Here is a 25,354-nt window from a genome sequence, read left to right on the forward strand (position 1 = left end):
TGGCGACCAGAGGGTTGCAGGTTCAAGTCTCTGAACGGATCAAGTGAAGAGTGGGGACTGATACTTTGTGAGATGGCAGTTGGTCTCCTGGTCATGCTGAGGTAACCTTAAGCAAGGCACCAGAGCCCCAGACTGGGCACTGTAATATAGCAGTCAACTGCTTCTTGTTTAAGGATGAGTTAAAGGCAGAGACTATAATTCACTGTGTGCGGTGCTGTGTTCATGTTTGACGATTGGAAGTTGATTGTATTCAAATCCTCCATTTCCATAACACACAACAGGACCCTTTTAAGATAATATTTCCTTTAAATGTTTTCCCTCACTTATGACTTTTGTCACAATCTGTCCGTGTTGTGTTTTGTCTTGTCTTTTCTGTCTTTGGTTTCTTGTTTTATTTTGTGTTCACCCCCCGTTCCTGCCTGTTGCTTTCTGTCTTTTTTCCCCTCCCTGATTACCCGATTGTGTTCACCTGGTGCCCCTGTGTTTTCTCCTCCCTCCTCACCTGTATCTTGTTTGTTTGATTAGTCCTGTGTGTATTTAGGTTCTGTGTTTTCTTGTTGTAGTTTGACGTTGTTCACAGGGAAGAGTTCTGTTTTGCTCTGTCTGTAGCCTTGAAATAAAGGTATTTTCAGTTAATCTGCATTTGGGTCCTGCTTGCCTCTCTCAACCCTGACAGAAGGAACTCACCAAATATGGGCCCAGCAGATCCTTTTGAGCAGGAATTGTTGGATTTTACTTTTTCTTTGGCTACCTGCTCTGATCGATGGATGGGATTCGGGGTTCAGCAGCGAGAGGCTGCTCTGGCAGCGGCGCGCCAGATAACTATGGAGAAACCAGGCTTGGTGAGATTCTTACCGGGTGGGATTTTGGATTTCCTCATGGTGTGTTATCCCCTGCCTAACAGCCCCAGGCCTCCCAACTCCCGTTATGACACCACACGCATCGGTGTGGTCCGTTTGGAGTCAACCCTGGCTTCTGCCCCATTGCCTGCTCCTGTCCAGGAGCCGTTCTCTGGAACTCGTCTGGCCTTTGGAGGTCCACGGAGCCTCCAAACGGCTCCTAAAGGAAGGAGTCGCAAGGCCAGGTTAGCAGCCCGAGCCCAAAGATCCATGGTTCCGGCCCCAGCAGCCATGATTCCAGACCCAGTTCTGGCCCCAGCAGCCATGGTTCCGGCCCCAGTTCTGGCCCCAGCAGCCATGGTTCCAGACCTAGTTCTGGCCCCAGCAGCCATGGTTCCATAATCACTTTGCTTCTTATGGGCCTCAACTGCATTTTGGATCCTGTAGTCTATTATTTTGCTAAAAGAAGGTTTAGAAGGTTCATCATGGCCCATATGAAGAAGATGATAAAGGGAGAGGGCTGCTCTCAGACGACCACTTCACTGATCTCCATGGACAGCAAACATCAGAACCAGAATAGCGAGCACCAACAGCCCGAAATGGATTGATTAAAAAGTGTTATATATTTTTACGAATATGTAGATACTTGTTTTAAATACTTTCAGGACCTCAATGATTCATGATTTCAAAAACAGTGTTTTTTTGCACCTCTGGATCAATAAGCAATTGTAAGTTGTATGTATGTTTGGTTGCACACCCTTAAGTATTGAATGTTTTCTCACAAACATTATCTTGACGTTTTATTCACACAGGCTATGGTCTGAATTTCACAAGTTCTACCGCTCTTCCTGTGTAGAATAAAAATGTGAAAGCAGAAGTTTTGCAAGCAGAAGTACATTCCAATCAATCATGACCCTGAGAATCTGCAGGAGGGCACTTTATCTCTTTAGTCTGTGAAATTAACTGATGTAGCACCAGACATGCTTTTAAATCCTGCAACAGCAAGTTGTTGATCTGTTCTAAAACCAGTAAAGATGCCAAGAATGAATCCCGCTGTGGCTCAGGAGATAAAGGTTGATTCCTGCCACCTACAGTCAACATGTTGAAGTGCAATTGACCATCTTCCTGTGATGACATAGGCAGTGTGTGTAAAGGTTTTTGCTCATGATAAGCAGGTGGCACTCTTTATGGTAGCCTCCACCAGTGTGTATATGATTAGCATAATATCAGTAAAATGTCATGTTGTTGCAGATAAACACACAGTTTACAGTTTTCTTTTACTGTTCATAGACAAGTGAAATCATTGATTGCAAAATAAGAGAACATAAGTAAAGCTTGAGCTACATTTCCCCTCTGGAATTCAATATTGTGACATATGTAAAACCTTTGATTCACTGTGACAAAGAAACCCAATGGCTATTATTTTTCACTGATCTTTTGTTCTATTGTGTATTTTATGTAGTGTATGCTAACCTGCTGTTGCTTTTTTACTCAATAAAGAAAATATTATTTTTGTAACATATTTTCTGTATCACGAGGGATTAAAAAAAATTAGATACTCAGTGTCTGTCATATCAATATCTATCCGTTTTGATACACAAAACATTAAAAAAAACAACAGTACATGCAGTTTGAGACACATACAAATGAAAGGTTTGATTGAAATCTGCTAAATACAGAGCAAACAAGAGCTTCTTGTTGATTTGGGAATATTTTAACCAAGCCCGAATTCAGATTGTGGCAAATTATTTTTGTCTAAAAACATTAAATCAAACATTTATGGCAAACCTCATAATTCAGGTTGAAGGGTTTGCTGAGTTTTATTTGCAAATATCCTGTTCCATTGCGTATATCTCCACCTCCCAATGAATGATCATGAAAGACTTGAGTAATCATTCCCAGTCACATTGGTGAGGTCCAGATTACTGTAGTCATTGCCGGTGTAATTCATGTACACATCTCCGCCGCTTTCAGCTGGTGGAAAACCTCCCCTGGGGGGTAGAAACGTGATCAGACTTGAATAAATACAGTCTTCTGAGTCAGCTGTACATGTGAACAAATTGCAAACTGTGGTAACTTACTTTGGAGACTTATCTGTTCCAGGGAAACCTTTAAGGAAACCAAGAACATAAAATCATCCACAGACCATCAGCTTAACATATGACCCAGCAGGAAATGCTTTACGTTTTCTACCTTTAGCTGCAGTTTTTGAGGGTGGTCTTCGAGGCAACAAGTCTTTGAAATCCAAGCCAAAAAAGTATACCAAAGAGGACGATCAAGGCCAGGAGAAAGAAGACAAGGCAGCAATTCCTAACTTCTCAGCAACTGTTGTAGGTTGGGGAAGCAGAAATGTGGGAGAAAGGCTTTGATTAAAGATAACAGCAAATTATGATTATCAGTTAAAAAGACAACAAAACTTTCTTTCTCCTTGCATGAAAACTTTTCTTGTTTCTGATTCAAATATGCATGCTCGCATAGGAACAAGAAATGTAAAACTGAAATTTCATATTTTTGAGATCCTTTTACAAACCAGTTACCTATATACACATCCAGGAAATACAAAACAGCATAGCCTTTATTTTGAGTCGTGCTCCTGTACAACTAGGTCTCAATGTTAACACTTATTTTTGTATGTAGTTTTGTAGCTTCTAAATGCTCCATATTCACCAACTAGTTGCTAAATGTTAGCAACTAGTTAGCAACAACGTCTTGTTGCTGGCACAGCTGCCCACTGTGGCCAGAAATAGCTATGAGTATGTGAGCGTAAACCAAATCAGCCAATGAGCTGAATTATGCATTTAGGCTTTTAGAGCTGAAAGGTAGAGTCAAAACAGATCATCAACCTGTTGTATGAGTGGAAGTTATAGAGACGGTGTGCAATGAGCTCATTCTGCCAGATACTGTGTTGTTGGCAAAGCATTGGTAACTCCCACTCTGCTCTGGCCTGGTAAGTGTCAAATCCCTTGAGTTTCCCACTTCTTTTTTCCACTGTTTCCAGGACCAATTGACAGAGTCTGGTATGGTGGAAGGGCCACAGTACAGGTGGACTGTACGACCTTCTGTGACTGGGTAGTCTGGTGTGGACACCAGCTGCAGAGAAGGAAGCTGTCCTAGAGAGGAATACAAATGAGTTTGACCAACCCTGTCTCCTAAAAATTACGTTCCCACAGAACTAAACTGCATTCTCAATTACGTTTAGCTAGAAACGTATTTACTCCCACGTTACGTTTGTTATGAACGTATCTCAAATACGTTTATTTTCTACATATCTTCTAGAAACATGTTTTCTCCCAGGTTACGTTCCTTATGAACGTATCTGAAATACGTTTATTTTCTACATATCTTTTGCCATTTATTGTCTTGCTTATAATGATGATAATAGTCATTTATAAATATCATTTTAGAGCACACCTTTGAAATCGACAATCGGGCTCGATATAAATTAAAATCAGTAGGCGAGGCTGTAATTTCGCCAGCTGTTACTCTCATGTGCGAGGCAGAACATAATAGTTTTAACATGCCAAAAAGCTGCTGTGTCGTTCATTGCACCTCAAACATTAAAACAATCCAGAGTTACGTGTTTCTGTACTTCCTCTAAGAAGAAAGGACAGTAACAGAAGAGCTCTGTGGCTTCAGGCTTGATCGCCGTTCAAATGACAGCGTTGGTTTCCCCAAAGTGGGCGGGGCTGTAAAGTGAAGTAGATTTTACTGTCATCTATTATTCAAAACCATTCTATTTATTCTAACGTATTACATGCCAGTGTTTTATCTTTTTATTTATTTGTTTTTATTTTAAATCGTATAATGTCGGACTTGTTTTGTCGTCTTTGAGGAAAAGAAATGGGGTTTAGAGATTCAAAATACTGAAATCTGTATTTTTTTAAAATCTCTTCCTTCTAATTTGTTATTCTTTTCTAAATAACACCACTGTTATTTACTCAACAATAGCACACAATTATCCTTGTTTTTATTTATTCGTTTAATTCTATAATCTTGGGCATTTTAGCATGCTTTTTAGCCGTAAATAAAGTCACCAGAAACAGACGGGACATTTCGAGATTTAGGATGGCCCAAGACACTACACTACCCATAATCCCCAGCTATCGTTTGGGACTACAGTCCCGTTGACAAACCCCGTGATGTTGCGCCGAGGTTACGCCGAGCGTCAAGCTCTTTGAAATGGAACGAAACCACGGCAGACTATTCAAAACTGGACTCGAACGCCCCACCAGAACTACACATGCTGGCTATTGTGTTTCGCAACATGTTTCTCTATGGCACGTCTCTACTGGGAATTGTAGTTTTAAAAGACGTTTTTCCCAAATGTAGAAGTTGACAGTATTAAACTGTGTACAGCCCTGGAGGTTATAGGCAATAGGAAACACATTGGTGTGTACACATTTAAAACATGTAATTACTAAATGGGTGAAAATCGCTTGTATCCATAATGGGCAGCATTAATATATACCCACACGACAGCTCATTGTTACTTTGTAATTCTACTCCACTACAATTCAGAGGTTAACCTGGTATTTTTACTCCACTACATTTAGTTTAGTTACTTTGCAGATTCTGATTAATGATGTGGAATATAAACAACCCTTAAAGCAGACTTTAGTTACACCTGAATACAATTCAGGGAAGGTGATTGTCAAGTGCCAACAATCAGGAGAGATATTTGATAGTTGGTGCTTGAGAAGACTAAACATTTATCTGCAGATCTTTATAAAGTATATTCATTACTTGTTATTCTCTACTAATAGTTAATTAAAAACTGTATAATGGCTATTTTGCATATCCCTTTCAAGATTTCAAGGTTTTCTAAGGTGTATTGATCTTATACACAACTTGGGGTCGCAGGTTCCTCAACAGACATCTATCAATATGTGTGTACTGTATACCTCCACCATTAAACTGTCATATTCTGCACATTTCTTTTTCTATCTACATACATAAGAGTATAATTAATGTGTATAATATCATTTAAAATAAGTGTTTCAACATAGTTAACATTGCAGGAAAGCAATATGTTAGACGTTAAGTACTTTGTCAGGCTTAATATTCATCTGTAGATAGATACCCCCAGAGCTTTTTTCTTGTTTAAAGAAGACCTTAACCTAAAGTATTTTTTAATGTGTTAATAAAGGTTAATTCGTTTTTCTGTTTTGCACATCCTCCTATTAATATCTTTGTACATCCAGCACTAAACTGTTTTATTGTAGAGATCACTTAGTATCTTCTTGACTTTTTATATTCTATATTTCTATCATTGACCTTCTACTTTCCCCCTATGAAAGTATGTACTCTTAATATGTATTGATCAAATAAGATTATGCAACAAAATAATTCAATAAATTGTGATTCCATAGATGTGTCTCCCATCACCCAAATCCCTGACTATTCTCTCAACTCAGTATTTAGATTCTTATATTCAAAGAAAATCAGTAATATCTTTAAAAACTACAAGTCCTTTTCGATCAGCTGTGCACCGTTATGGTGTAAATATAACCTATATACCAATTGGATCAAATATAAAGTCAGCCGAATTACTATTGATACTGCAAGGAGACGTATTTTGTGAAAAGAAATTGAAGATGTTGTTTAATTGTTGATATATTTTATGATCCACGTCAAGTATTCAGTTTTGGCAGCAGTTCTCCTGTTGTCTCTCTCTATAAATAAAGAATTATGGCAGATGTGTAATATGTAATGCAGCCGAACCGTGTATTACAATGCCGTTATGTGATGACTTCCAAAGAGAAAAGCAAGCACACTCTGAATTAGGTATTATTTTATTTTTCGTTGTCGGATATCATATCTCCATATCATATCAACACCATATCCCAGCGTGCATTGCGGCTAAAACATCCAATCAACAAGCTTCAAGCTGAGGATCTTGGGTAATCAGTTTAGTGGGTTTGTGGTGTGTATCGCTCAAAATGTCCCGTCTGTTTCCGGTGACTTTATTTACGGCTAAAAAGCCCAAGATTATAGAATTAAATGAATAAATAAAAACAAGGATAATTGTGTGTTATTGTTGAGTAAATAACAGTGTGTTATTTAGAAAAAAATAATAAATTAGAAGGAAAAGATTTTAAAAAATACAGATTTCAGTATTTTTGAGGGCTCTGAGCCCCATTTCTTTTCCTCACAGACGGAAAAAAAGTCCGAATTATACGATTTTAAAATAAAAACAAATAAATAAAAGATAAAACACTGGCATGTAATTTACGTTAGAATAAATAGAATGGTTTTGAATAATAGATGAGAGTAAATCTACTTCACTTTACAGCCCCCGCCCACTTTTGGGGAAACCAGCGCTGTCATTTGAACGGCGATCAAGCCTGAAGTCACAGAGCTCTTCTGTTACTGTCCTTTCTTCTTAGAGGAAGTACAGAAACACGTAACTCTGGATTTGTTTTAATGTTTGAGGTGCAATAAACGACACAGCAGCTTTTTGGCATGTTAAAACTATTATGTTCTGCCTCGCACATGAGAGTAACAGCTGGCGAAATTACAGCCTCGCCTACTGATTTTAATTTAACCATATATCGAGCCGATTGTCGATTTCAAAGGTGTGCTCTAAATGATATTTATAAATAAACTAATTATCATATTATAAGCAAGACAATAAATGGCAAAGATATGTAGAAAATAAACGTATTTAAGTTACATTCATAACTAACGTAACGTGGAAGAAAATATGCTTCTAGAAGATATGTAGAAAATAAACGTATTTAAGTTACATTCATAACTAACGTAACGTGGAAGAAAATATGCTTCTAGAAGATATGTAGAAAATAAACGTATTTGAGATACGTTCATAACTAACGTAACGTGGGAGAAAATACGTTTCTAGCTAAACGTAATTGAGAATGCAGTTTAGTTCTGTGGGAACGTAATTTTTAGGAGACAGGGTTGGTTTGACACAGAATGATGGATGATGAAAGGATGAAGGAGCGAGTAAATCAAACAGTTTCTGACAGAATATATTGACATTACGATGTCTTTTGTTGGTCGGTCCATTAACCACTGAGGTAAAAACTGAAAATACCTAAAGAAATATTGGATGAATTGCTATGAAATTTTGTTAAAGACATTCATGTTCCCAGCCCAGAGGATGAGCCCTGATGACTCTTGGCAATCCTATAACCTTTTATATACTGTAGTGCCATCATCAGGTTCAACGTATCGATGCCCAATACTGTCCTTTATGACCGACTAGATGCAGGATTAATGAGATCCTTCTCACACTCATATGTACTTTGTGTTTAGTATTAATGAACACATGTGAAATATCCCCCTTTATTCTGGAAGTACATTTCTTATTACTTTTTCCAATAGAGGATTTTCAGTGACTTACAGTGGGAGCTTTTCTACAGATTTTATCACAATTCTCCTGTTAAGTAAGTACAAAAGATAAGAAAATGTCTGTTTAAAATATCTGGTATTGAAAGTACAAGCCTGTGTTTAAAAAAAATTAGGTTAACATGAACGAAGACATCCCAAATAGCTTAAAATGGAGTTACATGTGCTGTTAATGGGAAGTGGAAGCTAAAGATTATGCTTTTGAGAGAAACTACAGCATTTGATTAATTTCCTTTTCTGGCACAGTGTTATATTCTCAACTGTAATAACAAAGCTTTTTGGATCCGCAATCATTTTGATCCACACTTCTGACTGGTCTTTTCATGATAGGCAATGGCTATAATTAAGTAGGAAACATAATATAGTGACAAAATAATACATTTTGGTGGCCACGACATTAACCTATATCATTGTTGCACAATTCCGGGTACTACTTTGTTTCAGTGTTCAGTAGGCTACCATGAGCTTAAAATAAAAAAACATGGGAATACAGAATGGATAAAAAACATTTTCAGAAGTAGAAGACGTTTTCAGCTATTAATAATGTGCATGTTAGCATGTAGCTCAAAACACTCCTCTGTACTGTGCAGCAGTGTACATCCTACGTGGCTGTTCAACTTTCTTTAAACATTTTTGTTTGATATCTGTACAAGGCCCTACCTTCTGTGGTCATTCTAGGTGTAGACGTTTTCAAGGAAGTCGTTTATAGCAGTTGTTGTTGTGGGCCATTCTGTAGTCGTGGATTGTACTGTAAAGACAAAAAGAAGCACAAAAACCTGCTGAGATTATATTTTAAACCTATTACCCTGTATTCTATTATTACATTCCTTAATAGGAATGAGGCTTACCTGTGCCCTCATAGAAAAATAACAGGAGAAAAAAGGTACGCAAGCATGTTGTTTTGAGATAAACTAAAAGCAAATGCTACAATCACTTCAGGCAAACAGGTACAAGAATGAATCAAATGTTATAATTGAAGAACAGGTGAGAATGGAGGAAGTATAAGACCAGGAAACTGAAATAAAGGGAAGTTAGAAGTTCCTTTTACATATATTCAACAAAACAACTGTGCAAAAACAATCTCTCCCCAATCTGATACACGGCTATCAGTGTGCACTTCTCCTATCCGTTGTTATTTAAATATTGGTTACTACATTTAAACAATAGACACATGTTGCATAGGAAAGCAGAAAGAAAAACTTTAAAAGGACAAGCAAAACTATTAATACATAAAAAACGTTTCATGTATTGCCACAATCAGGGTAAAATAACCGCCCAAATCTTTGCTTTATGACCAAGAACCTGCAAATCAAACACATTCCAATGAGACTCATCTGTACTAACTGATGCTCCGGAAACACATTTTCCATACATTTTTCCATAGTTATGTCATGTTACTTGCTTCTTCACTGCTTCGTAAAGCATGACACAGGTCATATTAAATCTTCAGTTTAAGATAATAATGACTTTATGGCTATTTTGTTTTTGGTATTTCGACAAAAAGTAGAGGCCTGTTTTCAGCAAAGTTTGTGGGCGGCGGTAGACATAAACTAAGACTAAATTGATGTTACATGTTCAACTTGAGGGTGAGAAGATTATAAAGATGATGCTGTTGAGAAAACACAAAGCTTTAATTTCATCACAATTAAATGTTGGGTTTGTTCATGTTAATTCAGAATAAAAATCCTTCCTATCCACACTGTTATTGTTATTGTTACTATAATGCATGAAGATCAATACGCTGTGGCTTTGTGAGTGAGGCTTGCAACTCTGTGCCCATATCAAGTATTCCGCCAAATGCCCCTGCCGTTTGAAGAGATCTATGCCTTCGGATTTATCAGGGCTCAGGGGGAAAGCAGGGCTAAAGTCTGGATAAACACATGTTTCTAACAGAAACATTAAACCACAGTACTGTAGGTTTGCATCTGCCACCATTGTTGTAAAATAAAGAATCCAGTCAAATCGGCCTTCGAAAGCAGTACACCCCCTACCCTGGTGCAGTGACACTTTTCTGATTGCATGAAGACATTTCAGTTGAGTGTAGATTACCTTAAGGTACCCTGTGGATTACTCATTTTGAAGAGACACAGCCTTTATTTACATTACACTTTCTTACCAAAATAACTATCGTGTATCCCTATGAACTAGAAAACACGTTCTTTGTTGCAAAGCCTTTTTCTAATGCTCTGAAACTGTGCTCGCTATATTCCTTTCTTCTTTTGCTACCTTTAGGAAAAAACGACATCAACACATTTCTATACATTCATCGAGTGATCAAACGCTCCAGAAGGTACCTTTTGGAAGTGGGTAATATTGATTCAAAGGGACTTATGTAGGCCTACTCATACATTTCTAGATAGAGATATTGTAAAAGTGTGTGTGAATTTACAAATCAGTGTCCAGCAGGCAAACTTGACAAAGAGGGAGTTTTTTTGGATTATGAGGATCTGTTTTATAAGTAAAACCAAGGGACTGATGTTCGCTCGTCAGACTGGTTACATTTTCCAGCGTTAAGTAAGAAAAAGCTCACAGAATTCCTCAAAGATAACATATTAAATACTATATTCTGAGGCATATATACTGTTCTCTTTTTCTATTACACAGCTTAGACCCAGCGTTCCCTCGTCTCTGACACCTCAGACCCAAGCCAGTAAATAACCTATCAACATGTATCTCCACTGACTCTACAGCCCTCAGTTAGTGCTACTGTAAACACGTGAATGTTAACAACAGTCTGACACGATAAACATGACAGCAGTGTTTTTGACTGGCTCTCAAAGTTAAAGCCGTTGATCAGGTGTGCATATTCTTGCTGTTAACGAGGAGATTTTACAATCGTTGACTGTATATTAAGATTCTATGAACCCTGTAGGAGAGGTTAAATGCAGCTCATGTGAACAGGTATTCCACATTGCCACTTACATTTTTTATTGAGCACCAAATTCCTCAAAATTCGATATTAAATGTTTAAAGACCCTGTGGACCCGACAGGTGTTTTCACTTATTCTAGCTGGATTAGACCCGTGCTGGTGAAGTTGGTCACCAAAGTCCTTGTTCTAATAAAAATTGTAAAGGTGTGAGTTTGTTTCGAGGCATAACAGGTGCAATAATAAACTAACATGGTAGTCAGGGGTTTGTAAAGCACAAGTATCAAGGTGTAATAACTAAAAGCAGTTCAGAAACCTAATTGCTTGACTGATGAAAGGATTTACTTTGGTAGGTGCCAGAAAAATACACTATGGCTTCTGTGCAAGCAACCTCATGTAATATGCTGAACACTAATACATGAATTGAGACACTTCATAACAAATCGCCACAATATTCCAATAATGTCACTTTTGGGAAGACTTGATTATGTTTATCTAATATTATATTAAACCGAAAAGTGCTGTTAAAGAGAATTTATTGAACTGTGGGGTTGTTATTAGTCTTTAATATCTCTGTTGTTGTGTTCCTAAAGGACATTGAAGATATCTAAGATCAAATATTCATTTTTTAAATATTATTAAACGCGTAACAGTAGGCAACCAAGCATACATCAGTCCTTGATAACTGTTGCACACATAACATATTTTGAACATTTTGTGTAACTTTCACATCGTGACAAACTGTTAAACCTAACAGCCCCTGGTGGTGTTCCCTACAGCCTGATGGTCAAGTCTAATGGCTGTTTGTCTTGCCTCGTGGTAATTGGGGGGGACACACTGTGCAGCAAGTCTCTGCGATCCTTTTCCTGCTGAGATTCTTCTGCCGGCCCCCTCTGGGTCCTCTGCGTACTGGTTTCTGCTCTAATTGATATCATAATTGCTGTTTCCCTTACAGTGGACAATGGTTGCCAAGCCTGAAGGTGGCCCAGCAAATGAGCTGCAGATCAAAACATGGACACCATGATGAAGGCCAAGGCAATGCAGAAAAATAACAAGTATTCCATCAAAGCATTATGTATTGCACTTATATTCCGATACTGTCGACAAAAAAACCTCATTAGCGGCAGAAAGTGCAAATGATTGTGCCACCGTCAATTTGAATACCACACATGTGACATGAGGCAGCTGCAAGAAAATTAGATGTTGCCCGACCAGAGCGACATATATACACACATAGTTCACACTTTGTACACATAACACTCAGATTGCTAACAATATATTTTGTATTTTATGCATCCTGCAATATCTGTTTGGACAGTTCACAAAGGGCCAGCTTGCCTGCTCCGAGCACAGGAGTGAGATAGTGCCGTGCTGTTTGAACAATCATTTCTCAGTCCAGCTGAATGCATGCTGACGCTCCAGTTTGCTCAGTTTGCTTTCTGAAAACACCCCTCTTCCTTTTTGTAATCCTCTGAGGGGAAGCAGAGAGGGGGAAACAAGGTATGCCTTCCCTGCATACCTTGTTTACAGGTCTCCCTCCCTGCTGCTATACCCTCCTCTCTCAATGGAGCCATACAAAACAAATAGGGGCTTTTAGAGAAATGCCTGTGCACTGAAGATTAATAACAGTTGCACCAGTTCACCCAAGAAAGTCCCAGAGGCAAAAACGATATTGCAAGATTAAAGTGCCACATCCCTAAATTGGAATGATTCAGAGCTCAGGCTGCTCTCTAACCAGCTTATTGAGAGTCAAGGCCTTGGTCCACCTGCCAGACAAAGAGCATCATTAAGTATTTACTTCAGGATGAGGATCTGCTGCATGAGTATAATGATGAGCTGTGGGCAAGGGATCAATTATTTGTGTCTCTGATGCAGGTGTGGTGGCCCTGTACAACAAGACAGGTCATCCTGTGTGAGGTCATTAGTTTATCTCTTCACAATTTGTAGCCCATTTGTTAAAATAGCCTGGTTGCACCAAATAAGAGAATGTTATTGTGCATATTGCTATTACAAAAAATCTGTTGGCCTGCTTTCAGACCTTCATTATACATTGCACCTCTGCAAACAAAGAAACTAAAGTGTATGCTAAGTGGATTTAAAGTATAACATATTATCAGAAGATACTAGTGCCACTTTTGTTGAAAAGGAAATATTAAATGACAAAAAAAAACATAAATAGACCCACTGATCCTAAAATAATAAACACCTGTCATGAAATAAAAAAATAGTTCCTTGTTATGTTTTTTATTATTATTTTTGTATAACAAGAGCAAAGAATATACAGTCCAGTGTGTGAAACTTATTTTGTTCACCCAGCTATCCTTTACGGAATAATAACGGCACTTTTTTCAGCAGTGCCCTACAATTTATATGGTAACAAGGAAACACACGTGTCCGCAGCAACCAGACCAAAGTGTATTTGAAGTTGCCTAGCAACCAGTACGAAAAGCAACAACGCGTCAGGTTTAGAGAGCCGCCCACAAAAGTATTCAAACATTGCCAAGAGAAGAGACAGGATATGTCGAGGGAAGTGAAGAGCACCATGAAGGCCGTGAAGGCCGTGAAGGCCACCATGAAAAACTCCGTGGTGAGTTATTTCACGTTGTTAACGTTAGCTAGCTAATATCGGTAAATGTTAGCTTCAGCAGTTGTAGTATTTAGCAGTTGGACTTTGTTATTATTGAAACAGTCGACTGACAGCTGCTGTTTGGTGTGTTTACTGCATTTCACAGGTTGTTGTGGAAGTTTTCATGGATGTAATTTCATATTTCGGATATAAAAAAAGTCCCTGCTCTCTAGCAGGGACTTTCGAGGGGGTAATAAAGGTTCGCATGCATTACTTTATGGGTGCGTTCACACCTGCCTTGTATAGTCCGGTTTGAATCGAACCCTGGTGCGTTTAGCAGCTTGGTGCGGTTCATTTGGGTCGGTGTGAACGCAGTCCGAGACCTCTTAAGTGAACTAAACAACCGGACTCTGGTCCGCTAAAATAGGTGGTCTCGGAGCGCTTGCTTGCGAACTCTGGATCGGTTCATTGCTGGTGTGAACGCAGTCCGCACCAAAACATAGGAAGCGCAGAGTATTTACGTGTCACAAGAACGCGGATATCTTCAAAAATATTTAGTGAAAGAGTCTTTCAAGACATCCGCGGTTGTTTAGTTAAAGAGTAAAGCAGAATTAAGTGTTGAACAGTGTCGTGTAAAGTAAAAATTCTCCGTCAGCTACATAAAAGTAAGAACACCTGTCGTCGGTGAAACGCCCCCTCCTCTGCAGAACGTCTCTCATGGATAATGCTGCACCCCCGCTTATTACATGGCCACATTCTCACAAAGTAACGACATGACTCCCAATATTAATTGAAATGCTTTTGTGGATTTAGAAAATGATTTTATTGATTTGAAAAATAGTTGTATGTATTTAAATTGACATGCATCCGCTAAGAAAAATAGTCCGTTGTTACTGTTTGAACTAACGTAGCAACGGCAGGAACTGCTTCGATAGCGTTTTTGAGGAGCTTTTTGATTACAGATTTGAAAAATTCGTTTGCTTGCTTTGAAAGTAGCACAATTCATTATGTCAAACCTTGGGAAGTATCTAGATATCCCTGCCCTAATGCCAAAGTAACTGGCAACTGAATATGTGTCGCCGTCTGACCTATGTCTGGACCGCTGCGTAAAAGGAGGGTTTCTGCCCGTTACTTCTCTGCTGTTTTCTTGTCGCTCTTGTCTTGTCAGTTAGTTTCAGCCAAACTGTATACAGTTCAATCGAACGGATTTCTTTGTACAGATGTGAGCGTCCTTAACAACGGTCAATAAATCCTTGACAGCGGTCTGTCTGTTCTGGATTAAAAACGTGTCACGTGTTTTGAATTGACCAATCAGAATCGAGTATTCAACAAAGCCATGTAATAATGTTTTTTAACGGACGTTGTCTGATTATATAATCATATGCGCGGGTCGCTAGTGTCTGTTGATCTCCAGACTAACAGCAGCATGAGAATAACCTGCCGAAAGTGCGGAGGCTCCGCTAGAAATTGCCGGGATTTGCGTTTGTACCCCCTTAATGTCTGACCAATGGTTGAACAGCACAATCACACACTATCTGTGTTTGCTCTCCTTAGAGGAGCATGGGAGCAGGCACATGTGTCTCCCTGAATTACTTTAAAGTAGAGGCAGTGGGAGTGATTATATTCTAGTAGGAGAAAACACAGTCAATTCTGATTTAATAAAACAACACTCTCACTTGCTGTGTATGCCTCATTCAGTTTTTGTCTCCGTTTTGCTCCTTTCTCTTCATTTTTCCCCATTTTCTCCTTCGTGTCTGAGCAGGTGGTGGGTCCCCCGGCTGCAGGGGCTTTCCGAGAGCGCCCTACCAAATCACACACCTTTCGTATGTTCTACGAGCGCGGGGATTTCCCGATGGCACTGCATCGTAACGCCAAAGGCAGCCAATGGAGGGTAAGAACGCTTCCCATTTCCCAAGACTTGACTAATGCTTGTGGTTTTCACACGACATTAGCAAAAGTCTAAGGTGCAACATTCGCCATCAGGGAACGTTGTGTGTCGGAATGTGAATGGGCGAAGTTCCTCTTAATAATACAAATCTGAGCTGGCAAAGAAGAAGAAAACATCTATCAGGCAATGAAGAAAATTGTCAGCAAATATTTTTTTATTTATAACTACACACACACACACACACACACACACACACACACACACACACACACACACACAGTAGTCTCTCCCCCCCCATTGCTGTCAAGCAGTCATGGTGGTTGAATAGTAGACTCAATTACAGTCATCATTGTCAGCTGACGGAAGGTGATGATGACGACAGTCTCTCACACATTCACCGGTCCAATGTGGCCTGCTCTCCTGTAGGAGGCGCTGTAGATTAGCTCACTTGAAGGCTCCACCGTCTCACAGCCCCAATCACAGAATCCGTCAATCACAACCTCTATCGGAACTCAGGGCAGGCGCAGCCAAACCAAAGAGACTAATTGTATGTATTTGTGTGTACTGCATGTGTGTGTGTTCAATGCGCAGCCTCCACAGAGCCATTAGGCTCCTCACAGTGTGTATGGTGTGTGTGTGTGTGTGTGTGTGTGTGTGTTGTGTGTGTGTGTGTGTGTGTGTGTTGTGTGTGTGTGTGTGTGTGTGTGTGTGTGTGTGTGTGTGTGGTGTGTGTGTGCTGTGGTGTGTGTGTGTGTGTGTGTGTGTGTGTGTGTGTGGTGTGTGTGTGTTTTGGCTGCGGCTGCGGGCTATTTGCCTCCACACCAAAGGGATTACCTTTCATTACATGAAAAACAGTATCTCCCATTCAACCTCTAACCCCTCTCTCAACAATAGTGCCTTTGGGATGCAGTGCCACAGCTAATACCCCTATTAGAAATACACCCTCAGTAGCCAGACAGACATTGCATGAGCCATAGCCACATGGACATTTTATATGATGTTTAGAACACACATAAGGCTCAAAAACAGCCTCCTTTGGGTGAACTGTTCCCTCCAGCCCAGTGTGCTGGAGTGGCTTTCCTCTGATGGCTTCACACACATGGAAGACTTCACTTTAATGTGTCACGCTGTACCCACACACTCAACCAAACAACATCAAAGCCTGCCCGTCGCCTGTTAAATGGACGAATGTCTTAATCTATTGCGTGTGTGTGCGCCTCCCTTTCTGTCTGTCCTGCGAATGGTGTAAACAGGTGTTAACATGTCAGACCACAAGATGCCACATGCCGCTGTGTCATGATCTCCCGAACAGCTGTCCCCCCACTGTTGTGTGCGTGGGTGTTTCAGGGTGACTGTGTGTGAGTGTGTGTGTTTACTGTAAGGTTATGGCTGCAAGAGGAGCTTTAGCCCTAGATATTGTGCAAAGCCAAGGACAAACAAAGGGAAAGGGCAAATAATAAAAGGGAGCTTTATGGCAATAACTGATTTCCTTGAAAACTCTTGGACATTTCACTCGGTGATATTTGATTTAGTTGGCAGGGAGAGAGACCAGCAAACACACAGTTCATCCCTGCTGCTAGCTAATGTCCCCATCAACAACCATGACGAATGCCCTTGAGCAAAGAATAAAAGCTCTCCTGTTGTCTGTCTCTCTGGATTAAAGTGTCTAATGCCTGTAATGTGAATGTTAATATCTGTCCTCAGGTGGATATTGAGAAGCTGGACTACCACCACTACCTGCCTCTGTTCTTTAACGGCTTATGTGAGACGGAGCATCCGTATGAGTTCTTCGCCCGCCAGGGGGTCCATGACATGCTGGAGCACGGCGGCACCAAGATCCTGCCCGTCATCCCCCAGCTCATCATCCCCATAAAGAGTGAGTCTGCTCTCACCCTTTCTCACACAAAACACAGCTCCACTCCAGAGGAACCCAGTGTGTGTCTGCTGTGGTGCCCAGCCACTGAAAGGTGCTCGCATAGCGTGAGCCTAAATGCAGCTTTGTGGGTATGCAATTTGACCTCCAATTTGTCCCCATAAGGGAGGCGAGTCCCCACACGTGACTGGCCACACACACACACACACACACACACACACACACACACACACACACACACACACACACCACACACACACACCACACACACACACACACACACACACACACACACACACACACACACACACACACACACACACACACACACACACACAGAGAGAGACTGCCACTGACAGAGACAAAGACAAACTCTCAATGGACACAGAACAATGTTCTAGTCATTTTCTTACATTCACATATACAAATGTTTCAATAATGCAATATGATGAGATTTGTAAGTGTCTTATCCCTCAACCTCTCACCCACCTGTTGATTAGTGCGAATGCTGCATTCCACTATAGTGCTTCAAAAAAACTTTATTCTTCCTCTTATTATTTCAGCCAATACTTTGGCTCTCCATAACTTCAGCTTATTTTCAGCTACAGAAACCATTCAAATATTAAACTATTCAGCCTGTTCAGGAATTGATGGGAAACCTTCAACTTTTTCAAAATATTTTATACTTTTTGAAATATTCAGCTTTTTAAACTCTTTTTTTAACATTGAAGTCAATGGGAAGAGCCTTCAAATCAGCCAATATGTTAGCTCTCCATAACTTCAGCTTACTTTCAGCTAAAGAAACCATTCAAATATTAAACTATTCAGCCTTTTCAGCAATTGATAAGAAACCTTCAACTTTTTCAAAAATATTTCATACTTTTTGAAATATTCAGCTTTTAAACTATTTTTGTAACATTGAAGTCAATGGGAGATGCCTTCAAATCCACTGCGCCAATGCATCTCCTTCCACATAATTTCAGCCAGACACTTCATTCCAACTTTCAAATGATCACAATACCTTCAGCTATAAAACTTGTATAAAATAATTTTGATATCTTTTCAACTTTTTGAGATATTGGAATTAGTTTGGAGCTTGGCAGAGAGGCCTTTTCCAGATCTTAACATTAGAGTGGATGGAGCAGCTCGTTAACTCTAGAGTGCTTTGATCTCAAAACAGAGTGCAGGACAGCTCAAAATTCTCCCCCAAAAATGTTTTAAACTTGCCATAATTCCCAAACCCTACACTCCTCAGACATATGTTTTCATGGAAAACGTAGGAAAACCTCTCCTAGCTTGGAAAATAAGAAAACATTAAGAAAATATATTAAACAAAATGCCTCTTGAGGGCATGAAGAGAGAAAAAGTCCAGCTAGCTCCCAATTGATTGCCATGTTAAATTGTTCCGGATCTTTCTTCAGAGCAGGGAGAAGTACACTTTAGACAAACTGCTCCCATCTGCACATTTTACACACAAAACCAAAAAAAACAACATATATCAGTTCATTGGGGTCCCCTGATGCTCACGGTCTGGTCATTTTTTTTTATAGGAGCCATAGTTTTTGAACAGGTGGCAAAATTGTCAGATATACTCCTCAATGCATTCTTATGGGACTCAGTGCTGCAGATGGTTGTTGGTTGTTGGTGTTGGTGTTGGTGTTGGCAGATTGGAGCCACACACACGTGAGTCACATCATCCAATCAGAGCAGACACCATGGAACCCTCTGATCTCTGGGTTTACACACACAGGTGTTTGTAAACATTCAATCACTACTACTTACATGTAATATCTTTATGTAACTCCTTCAGCCTAATTTCAGCTGCAGGAACCATTCAAATATCAAACTATTCAGCCTTTTCAACACATGATGGGAAACTATCAACCTTTTCAAAATATGTTATACTTTTTAAAATATCTCTCAGACACACACACCACACACACACACACACACACACACACACACACACACACACACCACACACACACACACACACACACACACAGACACACACAGTCTCTCTCACACACACACAGACACAGACACACACAACACAGTCTCTCTCTCACACAACAACACACATAGTCTCTCTCTCACACACACACACATCCACACACACACACACACACACACACACACACACACACACACACACACACACACACACACACACACACACACACACACACACAGTCTCTCTCTCTCTCTCACACACACAGCGTCTCTCTCTCTCTCACACACACACCAGACTCTCACACACCTCTCTCTCTCTCTCTCTCTCTCACACACAGACTCTCACACACCCCTCTCTCTCTCTCTCACAGACAGACAGACAGACTCTCTCTCTCTCTCTCAAACACAGACAAACACACACACACACACACACACACACACACACACACACACACACACACACACACTTTCTCTCTCTCAAACACAGAGACACACACTCTTTCAAACACAGACACACACACACACACACACCCACACACACACACTCTTTCAAACACACACACACACACACACACACACACACACACACACACACACACACACACACACACACACACACACACACACACTCTTTCAAACACAGCTAAAAGCAGCTACTATTCAGCTAATAACATATTCAGCTTTTTCTGCATTTTCAGCTAAATTCAGCCATAAATGTTCAGTTTCCAGCATTCGCACGCATTTTCTGCAAGAAATGCATTTTCTAGTTTGACATGTTATAGCTTTCCTTTCAGCACAGTGGTCATGACTGAAGCTGACATTTCGTTGTTAACGTTTCAGTGTGCATGCCCGGATAGTTGCGTGTGTATCAGTGTGACTTGTGTGTGTGCTTGTGAGAGCTTTGTATTTGCATATGAGCTGTTTTGACAAAGGCAGTGTGCACATGTTGCTGTAATCTGAGTGCTCTACTGTAGCACAAGGGTTGTTGTTGTTGTCTTTCTCTTAGGCAGTCTTCTCTCATTCAGTCCGTGGTGCTGGGGGTAAAAGTCAGTATTGTTGAATCCGTAGTAACATGACTTGCTATGGAAGAGAAGGACACACTCCCTGTGGAAGATGGAGGACTGGCAGAAGAAGACTGCCTTTCTGTGAATTGATGTTGTTGACTGAACAGGCGCTGAACCAAATGAGTAGCGTTGTCTCCCAGTTGCTTGTAAATCAGACACTTCATTGCACTTGTGGCAACGAGCGTTGTCATTATCAACATGACTGAAGAGTAAACACATTTCATCCCTTATGCTTTTTCAATTCGTGTTGGGCGGCCATTTGTTCTGTGAGAGTAACTGTGACCAGCCATCTTGAAAAGTCAGGTGTCAAAAGAGAAAAAAGAAATGGAATGAAGGAGAGAGCTTTTATCTTTGCTTCAGGTATACATCGGTATAAGAGGTACTTTATTGATTCAAAATTATGAAATGTTTGCGTTGCAGCAGCATAAAAAACTAAAACAAGGTATTGCACATAGATGAAACAAACAATATTAGAATCTCAAAATAGAATTAAAACTTCATTAAAAAGTAGAGAATATACACTAGACTGTGAAGATACAAATCTATAAAGTCTGACAATAAAACACTATTGAAGGATAAAACTATATTGTTGTCATGTATCTGAAAAAATTAAAATAAAAGCACCTTATTTAGCCTTTTGATTTCAGGCAATTAGTGTTTAGTTTTTCTGTTCTAGTGCTTTCTACAACAAATAGCTCTCTCCCTCTTTCTTCTTCTTCACACCCACCTATTAACACACTCTTCTTCTTCTCTCTGTCAATCAGTGTCTCTGCTCATAATCTGTTTTCTTTGTGAGGACTCTTTCTTCAGACATCTTGCTTATAATGTCTTTCAAATGTTTTGTTATTGTTGTTGCTTACTTGCACAAAAACCACACTGTGATGCCATTAGCATCTCTTTGTTGTGAAAGTAGGCATCAGATGACAGTTTCATGAAGATTAATAGCTAGCACTGGCCTGTTTGTTCACACTTGGGTTGTGCTGACAGTCTGCACATGGGACTACCAGCACTCATGCAGAAGCTCGCATAAAAAACCTTAAAAAAGCACAAATAAAACCAGCGTAAAGAAGCAGACAAATATGTCAGTCTCACTTGCTAATCACAGTTATTTTCTAACCCTTTGCCCTACGCCTGTCACGTCTCTTCATCTCTCCGTCTGACAATTTGTCTTCTGTTGTTTTTCTCCTTCTCTCTCTTGATCTCTCTAGCCCTCCATCTCTCACGCCAGCATTCCCTTTTGTTCTCTCGATCAGTGGGAGACGGAGTTAAGTGCAGCTGTAGGCCAAATAGCCCTGTGATTGGCTCTCACTTACCTCTGGCTCCCTTGTGCATTTGAAATCACTGATTGCAGAGAAGCCATTCTAAATCAAAGTCCAGCTGTAAAGGAAATGCTTTCAAGGTAGAGGGAGTGAGTAGGGGTCAAGGTGTGTGTGTGTGTGTGTGTGTGTGTGTGTGTGTGTGTGTGTGTGTGTGTGTGTGTGTGTGTGTGTGTGTGTGTGTGTGTGTGTGTGTGTGTGTGTGTGTGTGTGTGTGTGTGTGTGTGTGTGTGTGGTGTGTGTGTGTGTGTGGTGTGTGTGTGTGTGTGTGTGTGTGTGTGTGTGTGTGTGTGTGTGTGTGTGTGTGTGTGTGTGTGTGTGTGTGTGTGTGTGTGTGTGTGTGGTGTGTGTGTGTGTGTGTGTGTGTGTGTGTGTGTGCTAAGCCCACTCCTTTGTACCATAGAAGTGCAGTTGTCAGAATCGCTCCACATTTACTGTACCTGCTCCTGCCTGAACAAACAACCCATAAATCTGATGTAAAAAGTGACAGATTGTTTCTCCTCGCAGCCTCCCTTTTTGCCCGCTTTCGCTGACCTTTGCCCCCTGTTCCCACGTCTAGATGCTCTGAACACGAGGAACCGACAGGTGATCTGCAACACCCTGAAAGTCCTGCAGCAGCTGGTGATGTCCGGAGGCACGGTGGGGGAGGCTCTGGTGCCGTACTTCAGACAGATCCTGCCCATTTTCAACATCTTCAAGAACATAAACAGTGAGTAACAAATGGCTGAGTGTTAATTCACGGGCAGATGGTGTGTCAGCATGACGAGGGCTCTGCTCTTTGTGTGGGGCAGTGAGTGTGTGGTGGATGTGTAAGAACGCCCTTTGTGTTATAAATCATTTCTGGTGCTAGGACTGCTCCTACGTCAGTGAGTTGATTAACAGCAAATGGTTACGAGCCTGTGAAAGGCAGTGACAAGTATCCATGTGCAGTGTTTAGCCTGTGGTTTGGTCAAAACAGCTGATTCCACAGAGCTGCTCAGTTTTGTGAAATGCAGTGCAGATGTCAAGTGTCTATTTTCTTTGACTGTGCATCTTTTGACATGCAGGCAGAAAGCAACCGGTTTTCTACCTTGTGTTTTCTCTGTGAAATCCAATGTATTCGCCTGTCCCTGAATCTTTTTGTTCCTTTTCCTCCCACCACTTTAACATCCACTTGACAGAGAAGCTCCATTTTGTCCTTTCTGCTGTCAGTCATGCTGAATTGTGCCGTGCTGTTGAGGAGGGGGACTTTGTCCTTGCTCTCCCTGAAAGCCTCTACCTGGGTGACACCAAGACCTGGGGAGATTGGCATCCGATAGGCAGGGCTCTTTGTGTGGCTGTGTCAAAGCATTTAGCATGGTGTGACATGATGTGGGACCATTGACGGCTTAGAGGCACAGCCAATGCCAAACGCCGCTCACCGCACCGCACAGTAGGATGTGGAGAGTGACATTGCGAATCAATCATTTAAACACAGGCTTTAACAGGAGAAAACACAAGGCTTTAGTCTCTTAATCAATATCCAATTTGAATCTCTTGTCTCTTTAATTCGCTTACATTATCTTTTACTATTTGCTGAGGTCTAAAAAAGGAGATAGTGGAGGAAAGACAAAGGATGGCGAAGGAAAGCCTCCCTTATTAGCGCGTGGCCGTATGCAAATCTCCTCTGTAAATTAGCTGTCAAATCAATCGCCTAAACCGCTTTGAAGCGTGAGTTCCCCCGCCGCAGCGCACGCTCAGCAGTTGGCCGTTGAACCCCACCAGGAATAGTTTTATCTCCGCCTGGTAGTTACAGGGTCTGTCTACCTGCGGGTCTGTGCTTTTCTGGTTCCCAAGCCGCACCCCCTCCCTGGCTCCCTGTCTTCTCGAGTCTGAAGGCCAAGCTCTCCCTCTGGGCTGGCTTTGGCTGCTCATTTTCACCGTATCAGAGGGTGGCTCTCAACAGGCTTGGCTTTTTAACCTCCACCAATACAAACACTCACACTGCAGAAGAAGAAGAAGATGGACCTGTATTGTCTTTACACAGACTGTAGAAGTGACCCAACTCTTTATTTAACCACTCTCCTGCTCCGAGAACACACATCCACACACTCATTCCTCTCTGATTGCTTTGCCTTTTTTCTTTTATAGCGCACATGGCTGCATTTTAGATGCTATTTAAGGTTTCGCTAACTAGTAGGGTGCAGACGCCTGTGTTGTGGGTAGCTGGAGAATCACACACAGCCCGAGTTTGGATGCAGAGCTATTCGGAAAGGCTGCATAGATGGGTGGAGAGGAGATGGAGAGTGAGAGAGGGGGGGGGGGGTGAGTCCGTTAGGCAAGATGAGCGATTAGAAAAGAGTGAGAAGGAATAGAGGATGGAGTATTAGGAAGAAGTCGTTGAGAGGCTTAATGTCTCCTTCTCTCCGCAGGTCTAATTAGCAGAGAAAGAAGAGTGTGAGCGGCCCTCCTTAAAGTGCTGCTCTTCATTTTCTGCGTCACTTATTTTCTCTTCCAACTCGTACCACGAATGCTTTGAGTGGAAGGAAAACGCTTTTTTTTCGTTTAGTTTTATAGCCTCAAAAAATAAATCCACTCTCTTTTTGTTAAACAGGACTCTTTTGGCAAGCAAACCTTTGTGTGTGTGTGTGTGTGTGTGTGTGTGTGTGTGCCTCATTCCTCTCTATTTACCTCCCTGTGAAAAGTGTTTTGAGCCCCCAGTGCCGTGTGTGTGTGTGTGTGTGTGTGTGTGTGTGTGTGTGTGTGTGTGTGTGTGTGTGTGTGTGTGTGTGTGTGTGTGTGTGTGTGTGTGTGTGTGTGTGTGTGTGTGTGTGTGTGTGTGTGTGTGTGTGTGTGTGTGTGTGTGTGTGTGTGTGTGTGTGTGTGTGTGTGTGTGTGTGTGTGTGTGTGTGTGTGTGTGTGTGTGTGTGTGTGTGTGTGTGTGTGTGTGTGTGTGTGTGTGTGTGTGTGGTGTGTCCTGGGGGAGGAGAGGTTCTGCAGCTTTCTTTCTGTATTGTGATTGGCCACTTGTGTATTACGCTATTGTCTTTTTTTGTTATTTACTGCACACAAAAACACCTGAAAAATGCAAAATCATAAACACACACATTCCTACCTGTGGAGAGAGTCCAGGTCAATGCTTGTGTCCTTTACGCCTCTCTGCAGGCCTGCCTCATTAAACTTTCAGCTGAACAGTTAAAAAACGCTGCTGCTGTTCGGTCCCAATTGGCCGCGGCGTGAGAGCAGTCAATTAAATGCAGTCTGTCCACTGGGTTTGAAGTCAGATGGAAGGATGGCCTTTGCAGCAAAACACCGCGCCGTGGCCACAGGCGGTGCTCTGAGCCCCGACATCAACCTTGCAGTCTGTAGTGACCCCGCCAGAGCTGGAACATCTGTGTTTCTCTCCTGTCTGACTCTGTTTCCTTGTCCCCAGTCAACTCTGGAGATGGCGTCGTCTACGGCCAGCAGAGGAGGCAGAACATCGGGGAGCTGATCAAGGAGACTCTGATGATGTTGGAGCGCTACGGAGGAAAAGACGCTTTCATCAACATTAAGTACATGGTGCCCACATACCAGTCCTGCATGGTCTGAGCGGGGGGAGTGGAGGGGGGGGTGGAGTCTACCCCCTCTATTATTTAGTATATTAAATGCAGTACAAGTCA

General features: G+C 41.2%; 1 protein-coding gene and 2 long non-coding RNA genes across 3 annotated transcripts; 1 reads left to right on the plus strand and 2 right to left on the minus strand.

The window, feature by feature from the left end:
- Nucleotides 1-581: 581 nt before the first annotated feature.
- LOC117440788 (uncharacterized) lies at nucleotides 582-3,154 on the minus strand. Its single transcript, XR_004551313.2, has 3 exons — nucleotides 3,033-3,154; nucleotides 2,921-2,948; nucleotides 582-2,830 (listed from the first exon to the last, which is right to left on the minus strand). It is a non-coding gene; the product is annotated as an uncharacterized lncRNA (long non-coding RNA).
- Nucleotides 3,155-3,699: 545 nt separating this feature from the next.
- Nucleotides 3,700-15,407, minus strand: LOC117440790 (uncharacterized). Its single transcript, XR_004551314.1, has 3 exons — nucleotides 15,317-15,407; nucleotides 8,868-8,955; nucleotides 3,700-3,949 (listed from the first exon to the last, which is right to left on the minus strand). It is a non-coding gene; the product is annotated as an uncharacterized lncRNA (long non-coding RNA).
- On the plus strand, nucleotides 13,501-25,354 carry LOC117440789 (parkin coregulated gene protein-like). Its single transcript, XM_034077024.2, has 5 exons — nucleotides 13,501-13,661; nucleotides 15,403-15,531; nucleotides 17,233-17,404; nucleotides 22,294-22,443; nucleotides 25,126-25,354. Exons 1-5 carry the CDS (start codon nucleotides 13,593-13,595, stop codon nucleotides 25,281-25,283), a joined length of 678 nt encoding a protein of 225 aa, XP_033932915.1. The 5' UTR covers nucleotides 13,501-13,592; the 3' UTR covers nucleotides 25,284-25,354.

The sequence above is a fragment of the Pseudochaenichthys georgianus genome, unplaced genomic scaffold, assembly GCF_902827115.2.
Source record: "Pseudochaenichthys georgianus unplaced genomic scaffold, fPseGeo1.2 scaffold_1206_arrow_ctg1, whole genome shotgun sequence".
Lineage (NCBI taxonomy): Eukaryota > Metazoa > Chordata > Actinopteri > Perciformes > Channichthyidae > Pseudochaenichthys > Pseudochaenichthys georgianus.

Bases quoted from the DNA above. Each gene is read 5' to 3' on its own strand.
- LOC117440789 (XM_034077024.2), top strand. From the start codon at position 13,593: ATGTCGAGGGAAGTGAAGAGCACCATGAAGGCCGTGAAGGCCGTGAAG. The intron at 15,532-17,232 runs GTAAGAACGCTT...ATCTGTCCTCAG, and splicing joins CCAAAGGCAGCCAATGGAGG to GTGGATATTGAGAAGCTGGA. The intron at 22,444-25,125 runs GTGAGTAACAAA...CCTTGTCCCCAG, and splicing joins CATCTTCAAGAACATAAACA to TCAACTCTGGAGATGGCGTC.